This window comes from Oncorhynchus masou, chromosome 32 (assembly GCF_036934945.1).
Source record: "Oncorhynchus masou masou isolate Uvic2021 chromosome 32, UVic_Omas_1.1, whole genome shotgun sequence".
In the NCBI taxonomy this organism is placed as follows: domain Eukaryota; kingdom Metazoa; phylum Chordata; class Actinopteri; order Salmoniformes; family Salmonidae; genus Oncorhynchus; species Oncorhynchus masou.
In genome coordinates this window covers 44,192,632-44,205,308 of record NC_088243.1, presented here as the reverse complement: position 1 = coordinate 44,205,308, position 12,677 = coordinate 44,192,632, and the positions used below count along the sequence as shown (strand labels likewise).

The 12,677-nt window shown below is 41.3% G+C and overlaps 1 protein-coding gene across 1 annotated transcript in view; it reads right to left on the bottom strand.

The window, feature by feature from the left end:
- Positions 1 to 12,677, bottom strand: part of LOC135526114 (MAM domain-containing glycosylphosphatidylinositol anchor protein 2-like) — a 233,339-nt gene that overhangs the window by 22,375 nt on the left and 198,287 nt on the right. The window contains exon 11 of the mRNA XM_064954226.1: positions 2,757 to 2,934. Coding sequence (XP_064810298.1) covers positions 2,757 to 2,934 — 178 coding nt within the window. The remainder of the gene's footprint in view (positions 1 to 2,756; positions 2,935 to 12,677) is intronic.

Sequence of the window (12,677 nt, the reverse complement as noted above, 5' to 3'; positions counted from 1 at the left end):
CAGTATCCAGGTTCTGGTTTATAAAATTAACAAATATGCAAAAAGAGGTCATTTGATGTTAGTGTGCTTTGTGTAATCTTGATGCAACTCATGCAGACGGAGATTAAACGTTTCAGGTCAGATACATTTGGAGGAATCATCTGTTGATTGTCAGATAATCCGCAAATCATTGAAGTACAATGTTGTATCACTGGAGAAAAACACGAAAATAAATCTCAATATTTCAGGTCACGGTATCATCTTATGTGAACAATCATGTGGAACAATGTTTTCTCTCATATTCAAATAAATGTTATCAACAGGCCCTTAGTGTGTGTGTGAGTTTTGAGCATTTTATTGTATAATATGAGATGACTGAGCAATTATATTTTCCTCCATTGGTTTGCCAATTTGTTTGGCACCATCCGAGCATGCATTTGAACTGCAGCCATTGCAAACCTTGTTTAACAAACACAACTCAACCTTTGCCACAGGTCGTAACTGCCAGTTTAATATCTCTATGAGACAAACTCATTGAAAGGAGAACCAACAGGCATATTCAAAGATGAATATTAATCTCAATAAGTCACAAGTCAGTCTTAATAGGGGAGTAAGGGAATAGTCTTACATTAACTTACAAAACATTCCCTTACCAATGTCCTTAGTGGTTGTATAAATTGTATTTGGAGAGTTTAATATAGCCTAAATAATTGTATGAGGAGTATAATGGTCTCATACTGGTCATTACAGTATAGACATTCCTGTATACAATAAAATGGGCTTTACCATGGGCTTAAAACTGTACACTGATGGGTTAAGTGTGTGACTGCTTCAATGGCAACCGTTTGAGTCCTGATGTCGTAGTTGCACCACAACCTATGGTCACACTGGACCTTAAACACTGTTAAGAGGCGACCGTAGAGTAGAGGTTAAAATGTCAAGTCAGGCGTGCCTGTCAGTATGGTCAACAACCATAGCATGGATACAGCATATAGCATCGTCTCAAACTACAGGTCTGCAGGCCACAAATAAGCACTGATGTGGGCCGAGGGCCGGGAGTTTCAGACCTCTGAAATGGAACATATAGCAAACTCCCCCCTAAGAACAGGATAGGTGGGTGGATGGAGAGCAATGCACTCCTGGAGAGCAATGTGCTGCTATTACCTCACCTCACCTGGGCGCAGAGAACACATAATTAGATTAAATAGGCTGGAAGCATCTAATTAGTGCAGAAGGTCAGTGAACTGTTGTGTTTGCTTGCTAGTCAGAGCAACTCGTCACCAGAATGTAATTTTGTGCTTCTATGGGGTGGAACTAGCTGGCTGTGTGCGTGCGTGCATACTTCACATGCTAGGGCTGACAGCTGTAGGTTTGCACCAGGCGTGGATTTCAAAGGGCGTGGATTTCAAAGGGTGGAACTAGCATAGACCCAGGCTATTCATGCCTGGGAGGAAGAGGTCTCAAAACCTGGACAGAATTGTTTCTTGTGCTGCACTACAAGGGCTTCCATCTGTGTTGGTGTTGAAGCATTAAAGCAATGCTCAGGCTGTAATTCTGATTCCGCAGCCCTTTGTCCAGTCTTGAAAGGAGTTAATTTGTTGAACAGGTGGATTGGGCAGACATTTTCTGTGACTCTTTTCATTCCCTTTGTAAGAATGTACCAAAAAGAGGATGGATTGAGACAAAACAGAAATGAGAGTGAAAGATAGATAAACACTAGTTATATAGACAATGATTCTTCTCTGGTGTGTCTACATAAAGACCAATAATAACAGATGGGTAATTAAAATCCGCCCCCCCAACTACATTAAAATTGCATTTCATTCACCATTCCTTTAAGTTTGTACCCTCAGCTGAAATCCTTCATGGATGACTCCTGATAATTTTAAGTTTGTCTGCCCGTCGACTTCATTTTAATGCTTTACTTCCTCATTTTAAATATGAACACTTTTACTCAGTCAGTGACCTATGTAATTATATTTTCCCAACCAGTAGGGGTCCCTATTATCATATAATACTCACAAAATATGACAGCGTCTGAGTGGCTCTTACTGTGATATTTTCTTCAAGCCATGTTTACATGACTGTAATTATGACAACATCCATACAGGGCTAGGATAGGACCTAGTAATCAATGCTAATAGTCTACATCAGGGGTGTCAAAATACATTTTCTCCCGGGTGCGCATATGGTCTTCAATGAGGTCCGGAGGGCCACACTAAAAATGTGTTACATTTCCACGCCATCAAAAGTTAAAAAACATAGTCCTCAATCCATTTTAAAAAATGTAACTGTTGACACTCACTGACTCTCCATCTTTCCTTTAGTTGATTATTAGCGAGCTGGACACAGCCGAGAAACTGTATGAATGTAGGTCCATTATCATTTCGACACAGATTTGGTTTTGGTCATTTTAAAGTATATTGAGTTTGTCGTCCCCCCCCCCTCCATTTTTTTTGTTTTGTTTTACGCAAACCAGCCTGCCATATGTTTGACACCCCTGGTCTACATAGAACATTATGCCCATGTTACATATGGCGCTAGTCCTTACTGAAGAACATTCTGTCTTTACAGTACAATGCTGAGGGTCACATACATTGTGTACAATATACAACAATACTCAATTGTGCGCATACATGGCCATGCTAGTCCCTACTGAAGAACATAGTCTGTACAATGCTGAGGGTCAAGTACATTAGTATACTACAATACAGCATTGTGAGCATACACAGCATCTATTATGTACAGTCCAACTAGACAGAATGATTTCTGCTCACCACTGTATCTGATGATTCTGTCTGTGGAGTCTCCCTCTCCGAAGCGTGTAATGGGGGTAAGGCGGACCAGGTAGGCCTCTGGCTTTATGAGTTCCGTCAGGTTGTGGGTGATCAGCTCGCCCTTGGCAATTGCTCCCTCCATGGGGATCTCCTGCTCCCACCACCTCGACTGGCCCGTCTAGATAAAACATAGGAATCATTCAAATCATTAGAATCCCCTTTTGTAATGCTCCCACATTATAATCAATTCCCATTGATCCCCTTTCTGAACTCAAGGTCAAAGAAAACATCCTTAAAATCCATACTAATAGACAGTGGTGGAAAAAGTACTCAATTCTCATACTTGAGTAGAAATAAAGATACCTTAATAGAAAATGACTCAAGTAAAAGTAAGTCACGCAGTAAAATACTACTTGAGTAAAAGTTTTAAAGTATTTGGTTTTAAATATACTTAAGTATCAAAAGTAAATGTAGTTGCTAAAATATACTTAAGTATCAAAAGTAAAAGTACAAATAATAAAAAAAATCCTTATATTAAGCAAACCAGACGGCACAATTTGTATTTTATTTACAGATAGACAGGGTCACACTAGTGAGTGAGTCTGCCAGATTAGAGGCAGAAGGGATGATCTCTTGATAAGTGTGCGAATTGGACCATTTTCTGTCTTGCTAAGCATTCATGATGTAACGAGTACTGTTGGGTGTCAGGGAAAATGTATGGAGTAAAAGGTACAACATTTTCTTTAGGACTGTAGTGAAATAAAAGTTGTCAAAAATATAAATCGTAAAGTAAAGATAACCCCAAAAACTACTTAATTAAGTAGTACTTTGAAGTATTTTTACTTAAGTACATTACAAATATACCAAGTTTTTGCATGTCAGAATCATGTAATTACACATGAATAGCAGTTACTTTTGGGTATGTTTATTTAGGCAGAAATCTAGGACAAGGTGACATCACCTTAACTCTCATTTTAATACACCAATGGTAACATGATAATCTCTCACCTAATTTAAATAACTACCGCCTTGTAACCAACATTGGTGAAGGCATGGTTTTGCGATTAAAGCCAGCTGTGATGGAAACAGGTAGTTTTGATACAATTTTATAAAATGCTGACAGATCATTTGTTCGCTCAACATGGTGGGATCTTTTTGTGTCAGTAAAATTAATTATGCGAGAAATGGCAGTGGAAATATTGATATAACAACCATCAAAATAAAGTAAACTTGGAGTCACGCGATGACATGGTGTGTGGTCCTCCCAATGCAGTTTATTGGGCTACTAGGCTATTAGGTTGAGTTACGTTATGATGAACTTTACAGGGTTGTGAAAGTGCAATGTGATCTTTATGCTCCTTTCCAATAAATAGAGGGTATTATTCTGGTGACATATTTATTGATGCTTGACTGTAGTGAAGTAAAAGGAGTTGGCAAAAATATTAATTGTAAATTAAAGTACATAAAAAAATGACTTAACTAGTTCTTTAAAGTATTTTTACTTAAGTACTTTACACCATTGCTAATAGAATACATGTTCTTTTTAACCTTCATTTAACTATGCAAGTCAGTTAAGAACAAATTCTTATTTACAATGACGGCCTACTGGGGAACAGTGGGTAAACTGCCTTGTTCAGGGGCAGAACGACAGATTTTTACCTTGTCAGGGGTGGACAATCAGAACGCAACCTGGGAGTCCTCACATGGCCTTTGCTTCCCTCCTTAGAACACCCCACCCAGCCCAGGTTTTCAATGTCTCAAAGCTGTGAATCACTACATGCCCAGCTAGCACATTTGGTTCCTTGGAAGTTGCGGGAACGAAGCCATACATTTCCTGACCGTAAATCTGAAAGTTGTTTAACGTTCTGAAAACAGCAGTGAAAGTGTTGCCTGTTCTGGGAACGTTTATTTTTATGTTGCAGGGAGGTTCTGAGAAAATGTTATTAACATTTTGACAATGGAAATGTTAGGTTAATTTGAATTATTATTTTTATATATCTTAACTTTCAATGTGTTACGGCTTTCTAGGTGTGAAGGAGAGTCGGACCAAAATGTGGCGTGTAGATTGCGATCCATGTTTATTAAACTGAAGCAACACGAATCTAAATACAAACACTACAAAACAATAAACGTAACGAAAACCGAAACAGCCTAATACTGGTGCAAACTAGTACACAAGACAGGAACATAAGGACACTAAGGACAATCACCCACGACACACTCAAAGAATATGGCTGCCTAAATATGGTTCCCAATCAGAGACAACGATAAACACCTGCCTCTGATTGAGAACCACTTCAGACAGCCATAAACTTAACTAGAACACCCCACTAAGCAACAATCCCAATACAAACACACCACATACAAAAACCCATGCCACATCCTGGCCTGACCAAATAAATGAAGACAAACACAAAATACTTCGACCAGGGCGTGACACATGTACAGTTGAAGTCGGAAGTTTACATACACCTTAGCCAAATACATTTGAAGTTTTTCACAATTCCTGACATTTAATCCTATTAACAATTCCCTGTCTTAGGTCAGTTAGGATCACCACTTTATTTTAAGAATGTGAAATGTCAGAATAATAGTAGAGAGAATGATTTATTTCAGCTTTTATTTCTGTCATCACATTCCCAATGGGTCAGAAGTTCACATGCACTCAATTAGTATTTGGTAGTATTGCCTTTAAATTGCTTAACTTGAGTCAAACGTTTCGGGTAGTCTTCCACAAGCTTCCCACAATAAGTTGGGTGAATTGTGGCCCATTCCTCCTGACAGAGCTGGTGTAACTGAGTCAGGTTTGTAGGACTCTTTGCTCGCACACGCTTTTTAAGTTCTGCCCACAAATTTCCTATAGAATTGAGGTCAGGGCTTTGTGATGGCCACTCCAATACCTTGACTTTGGTTGTCCTTAATTAAGCCATTTTGCCACATCTTTGGAAGTATGCTTGGGGTCATTATCCATTTGGAAGACCCATTTGCGACCAAGCTTTAACTTCCTGACTGATGTCTTGAGATGCTGCTTCAATATATCCACAACATTTTCCTTCCTCATGATGCCATCTTTTGTGAGGTGCACCAGTCACTCCTGCAGCAAAGCACCCCCACAACATGATGCTGCCACCCCCGTGCTTCACGGTTTGCAAGCCCCCCCCCCACAAAAAAAAACATAACCATGAGCATTATGGCCAAAGAGTTCTATTTTTGTTTCATCAGACAAGAGGACATTTCTCCAAAAAGTACGATATTTGTCCCCATGTGCAGCTGCGAACCGTAGTCTAGCTTTTTTATGGGGGTTTTGGAGCAGTGGCTTCTTCCTTTCTGAGCGGCCTTCAGGTTATGTCGATATAGGACTAATTTTACTGTGGATACAAATACATTTGTACCTGTTTCCTCCAGCATCTTCACAAGGTCTTTTGCTGTTGTTCTGGGATTGATTTGCACTTTTCGCACCAAAGTACGTTCATTTCTAGGAGATTTTTATTTTACCTATATTAGATAGAACACATCTCAAGAAATTTGTGGAGTGTTTGAAAAATGAGTTTTCATGATTCCAACCTAAGTGTATGTCAACTTCAACTATATCTTCAAATCAAATATTAAAAGGAATAATTTAAAGCATGTAGGTTTTAATCTTCAAACTCTCGCTGTCTTTGTTCCCTTGTTGATTTCTTTGTCAAACGATTCCTCTAGAACCAGCTAAGCATGTCAAATTAAACTCACCACCACCACTCCCTCGGTCCTCAGGTGCTCAGAAAGGTATGCCAGTGCATTAGTCAAAAGAGATGAGTCTCAAAATCATAGGCTTAATATGAGTACAATATATACAGTGCCTTCAGAAAGTATTCATACCCCTTGACTTATTCCACATTTTCTTGTGTTACAAATGGATTGAATAGATTTTTTTCTCACCCATCTACACACAATACCCTATAATGAAAAAGGGAAAACATGTTTTGAGAAATGTTTGCAAATATATTGAAAATTAAATACAGAAATATCCAATTTACATAATTATTCACACCCCTGAGTCAATACTTTGTAGAAGCACCTTTGGCAGCAATTACAGTATTTCTGGGTAAGTCTCTAAAAGCTTTCCACACCTGGATAGTGCACCATACAGTGTCTTCGGAAAGTATTCAGATTTCTTTGCTCCATCCATCCAGACTAGTCTCCCAGTCCCTGCCGCTGAAAAATATCTCCACAGCATGATGCTGCCACCACCATGCTTCACCGTAGAAATAGGGCCAGTTTTTTTCCTGATGTGACGCTTAGCATTCAGGCCAAAAAGTTTAGTTTCATCAGACCAGAAAATCTTGTTTCTCATGGTCTGAGAGTCTTTTGGTGTCTTTCGGAAAACTCCAAGCGGGCTGTCATGTGCCTTTTACTGAGGAGTGGCTTCCGTCTGGCCACTCTACCATAAAGGCCTGATTGCTGGAATGCTGCAGAGATGGTTGTCCTTCTGGAATGTTCTCCCATCTCCACATAGGAACTTTGGAGCTTGTTCAGAGTGGTCACCTCCCTGACAGAGGCCCTTCTCCTCCGATTGCTCAGTTTGGCCGGGTGGGGCAGCTCTTGGAAGAGTCTTGGTGGTTCCAAACTTCTTCCATTTAAGACATTTTTTGGTAGCCTTCCCCAGATCTGTTCCTCAACACAATCCTGCCTCAGCGCTCTACGGACACTTCCTTCGATCTCATAGTTTGGTTTTTGCTCTGACATGCACTGTCAACTGTGGGACCTTATATAGACAGGTGCTAGGCTTTCCAAATCATGTCCAAACAATTTAATTCACCCCAGGTGGACTACAATCAAGTTGTAGGAACATCTTAAGGATGATCAATGGAAACAGAATGCACCTGAGCTCAATTTTGAGTCTCATAGCAAAGGGTCTAAAAATGTATGTAAATAAGTTTTTTTTCTTCTTTTTAATACACTTGCAAAAAAAAAAAACCTGGTTGTCGCTTTGTCATTATGGGGTATTGTGTGTAGATTGATGAGGGAAAAAAATATTGAATACATTTTAGAACAATTTAACAAAATGTGGAAAAAGTCAAGGGGTCTGAATACATTCCGAATGCACTGTATGCAATGTGCTTAATATTAGGGAAGTTGAGAAATAAATATAGTAGGCCTAGCCCATAGAAAGCTGATGGGATTCTTGTCTTTTTATTAGCGGCCATCTCTCTGTTTTCTCCCGCAATTTCATAGCCTATAGAAATGTTGCGCGACATGAGCTCATGGCCTCCCATGAAGTGTTTGATTAGATTTTCAAAGACATTTGCATTGATGTCAGAGTGATTACAAGGACAATAGAGTGCTGAGTACCACACAGTTAGCAGGTTTTTGTAGGCTACTAATGACAAGAAGCAGCATCAGAGCTTGGAGAACCCTAATTACCGCGACTAAACGGACATGTGGAATTTGACTGCCTTCATGACTTGTGACCGCCGGTGTGGCGGTAATACAGTCACGCAACAGCCCTAGCCACCACTACGCTTCAAAATATGGAGAGTGGTACTCAGTAATGTGTTGTATTGGATTTGCCCCAAACATAACACTTGGTATTCAGGACAAAAAGTTAAATCGGTTTACCACATGTTTCGCAATACTACTTTAGTGCCTTGTTACAAACAGGATGCATGTTTTGGATTATTTGTACACAGTAAAAATAAAAGTGTTAATTTAACTCCTATAGAGTTGAATTCAACACTGTTTCAGATAACATTTGGTCCCAGTCTACATAGTGTTGAAGTTACTCTACAGGTAGTGTCACATTTTCAGAGTACATTTGACTCAAAATGGTGTTAAAATTCACACAAACATTTTTTCATTCCACTGAATTGAGTTTAATTTACACAGCAATGACTGCATCATTTTACACACCATTTTAATTCTGACACTAGAGCTCATTGACTCCTCATAATGTTGAAAATACTCATCCTGGGTTAAAATAAGTCAACACTAATTTTTACACCCCTTTTTTACTGAGGGGTTATCTTCCTCTCTGGCAAGGAAGGAAGGTTAGGAAGGACACTTGTATCTTTGTACACCATCCAAAGTGTAATTAATATCTTCACCATGCTTAAGGGGATATTCAATGTCAGATTTTGTTTTACCCATCTACCAATAGGTGCCCTTCTTTGCGAGGCATTGCAAAACCTCGCTGGTCTTTTTGGTTGAATCTATGTTTGAAATTCACTGCTCGACCGAGGGACCTTAAAAATAATTGTATATGTGGGGTACTGCTGAACTTATTTAGGCTTGCCATAACACATGGCTTGTATACTTATTGACTCAAGACATTTCAGCTTTTCATTTTGTATTAACTTGTAAAAATGGAGAAAAAACAACATTATTCCACTTTGACATTACGGGGTAGTGCGTGTGTAGGCCAGTGTCAAAAAAATCTAAATGGTATCAATTTTAAATTTAGGATACAACAACAAAATGTGGACAAAGTCAAGGGGTGTGAGTGAATACTCTCTGAATGCACTGCAGCCTTTAGTGAGGCCCAATGTTTGGAAGTATTAAGCAATTCATTATACAGTTGCCTTGCCAGGTTTACTGTATTGTAAACATTTGAGGACAACACTAACATGCTGACCACACCGACCAAGATGCACGAGCAAGTGTTGCAAAATAAAAAAAAGAAAGTAACTTTTTCAGGACCCTGTCTTTCAAAGATAATTAGTAAAAATCCAAATAACTTCACAGATCTTCAATGTAAAGGGTTTAAACTCTGTTTCCCATGCTTGTTCAATGAACCATAAAAAATGAATGAACATGCACCTGTGTAACGGTCGTTAAGACACTAACAGCTTACAGACGGTAGGCAATTAAGGTCACAGTTATAAAAACTCAGGACAAGAGAGGCCTTTCTACAGACTGTGAAAAACACCCAAAGAAAGACGCCCAGGGTCCCTACTCATCTGTGTGAAAGTGCTTTAGGCATGCTGCAAGGAGGCATGAGGACTGCAGATGAGGCCAGGGCAATAAATTGCAATGTCCGTACTGTGAGATGACTAAGACAGCGCTACAGGGAGACAGGATGGGTAGCTGATCGTCCTCACAGTGGCAGACCACGTGTAACAACATCTGCACAGGATCGGTACATCTGAACATCACACCTGTGGGACAGGTACAGGATGACAACAACTGCCCGAGTTACACCAGGAACGCACAATCCCTCCATCAGTGCTCAGACTGTCCGTAATAGGCTGAGAGACGCTGGACTGAGGGCTTGTAGGACTGTATGGCAAGTTCTCACCAGACATCACCAGCAACAACGTCGCCTATGGGCACACCGACCAGACAGTCGCTGGACCAGACAGGACTGGCAAAAAGTGCTCTCGGTTTTGTCTCACCAGGGGTGATGGTCGGATTTGCGTTTATCGTCGAAGGAATGAGCGTTACACCGAGGCCTGTAATCTGGAGCGGGATCAATTTGGAGGTGGAGGGTCCGTCATTGTCTGGGGCTGTGTGTCACAGCATCATCGGACTGAGCTTGTTGTCATTGCAGGCAATCTCAACGCTGTGCGTTACAGGGAAGACATCCTCCTCCCTCATGTGGTACCCTTCCTGCAGGCTCATCATGACATTACCCTCAAGCATGACAATGCCACCAGCCATACTTATCGTTCTGTGCGTGATTTCCTGCAAGACAGGAATGTCAGTGTTCTGCCATGGCCAGCAAAGAGCCCGGATCTCAATCCCATTGAGCACGTCTGGGACCTGTTGGATCTGCGGGTGAGGTCGAGGGCCATTCCCCCCAGAAATGTCCGGGAACTTGCAGGTGCCTTGGTGGAAGTGTGGGGTAACATCTCACAGCAAAAACTGGCAAATCCGGTGCTGTCCATGAGGAGGAGATGCACTGCAGTACTTAATGCAGCTGGTGGCCACACTGTTACTTTTGATTTTGACCCCCCTATGTTCAGGGACACATTATTCCATTTATGTTAGTCACATGTCTGTGGAACTTGTTCAGTTTATGTCTCAGTTGTTGAATCTTGTTATGTTCATACAAATATTTACACATGTTAAGTTTGCTGAAAATAAACACAGTTGACAGTGAGAGGATGTTTCTTTTTTTGCTGAGTTTACATGTTAATCAATCATTTTATCCAAACTGCTCGCGAGCGTCTGTGTGGCCAGGCGCTAAGATAGAACTTGGTTCTATTTTTGACGGTTGACGTGCTGTAAGTCCCGCCTCTCCCATCTCCTCATTAGTTTTTAGGAGCATATACCCACCTGGGTGATTGAAAGCCACCATTCCAGTCCAGTTGGTGGGGGTAATGCACCTAAAAGTTGGTTGCCAACTGCCAAATAAAGTGTACAGAAAAGGACTGAAGGAGGAGAGATTACTAGAAACGAAATAGCCCTTTGATCTGTGGATTATTTGTCAGAGTAGAGAACACACGATTTTGTGTGACTCAAAATTGTACAAAGATCCAGGAAAAAAAGGACCTTGTGCATTTCAGGTAAAATAACAACCAATGTTTATATCCCAGGACAAATTAGTAAGCAACATCAAGCTAGCTAGCAAAATGTCCATGAATGTTTCATGTGATTCGACCTGTCCCCAAATGAATACAGTTAGTTCAGAGTTCATTTCTGAACGTCCTGATTCCGTCTGGTGTGGATAGACAAAAATCAACATGTAGCCAAGGTAAAAATCCACGATTCCAACATGGATTGTCTACTCAGGGAAAACAGGGTGATGAAGGAGTCTCTACTAGTCGTAGCATGAGTGAAAATATATTTTTTTCTGGGATTCCTGAGGATGCATCCAATAATCCAGAGGGCACGATCAGAGAATTCATGCAATCCGCCTTGAAACTTCCTATAGAGACTGTAAACAAGGTGGCTTTCCAGCGAGTACACAGACTTGGAGCTCGGAGCGACAAGACCAAGGGTCCCCGACCGATCATCGTCAAATTTGAGCACTACCAACAAAAGGAGCTGATCAAGAGCAGAGGAAGGGAGCTTAAAAGGGACCAAATTCTGTCTCAATGACCAATTTCCAAGGGAGATAAACGAACATTATAAGAAACTGTATCCGGCAAAAAGGCAACAGAGAGAGAAGGGTGCCTTTCTCATTGTGGACAAACTCTTTACAGCAGTAGGTTACTGCTAACCTACAAAGCATTACATGGGCTTGCTACTACCTATCTCTCTGACTTGGTCCTGCCGTACATACCTACACGTACGCTACGGTCACAAGACGCAGGCCTCCTAATTGTCCCTAAAATTTCTAAGCAAACAGCTGGAGGCAGGGCTTTCTCCTATAGAGCTCCATTTTTATGGAATGGTCTGCCTACCCATGTAAGAGACGCAAACTCAGTCTCAAACTTTAAGTCTTTACTGAAGACTCTTGTCTTCAGTGGGTCATATGATTGAGTGTAGTCTGGCCCAGGAGTGGGAAGGTGAACGGAAAGGCTCTGGAGCAACGAACCGCCCTTGCTGTCTCTGTCTGGCCGGTTCCCCTCTTTCCACTGGGATTCTCTGCCTCTAAACCTATTACAGGGGCTGAGTCACTGGCTTACTGGGGCTCTTTCATACCGTCCCTGGGAGGTGTGCATCACTTGAGTGGTTTGAGTCACTGATGTGATCTTCCTGTCTGGGTTGGCACCCCCTCCCCCTGGGTTGTGCCGTGGCGGAGATCTTTGTGGGCTATACTCGGCCTCGTCTCAGGATGTTAAGTTGGTGGTTGAAGATATCCCTCTAGTGGTGTGGGGGCTATGCTTTGGCAAAGTGGGTGGGGTTATATCCTTCCTGTTTGGCCCTGTCCGGGGGTGTCCTCGGATGGGGCCACAGTGTCTCCTGACCCCTCCTGTCTCAGCCTCCAGTATTTATGCTGCAGTAGTTTATGTGCCGGGAGGCTAGGGTCAGTACCTCTCCTGTCCTATTCGGTGTCCT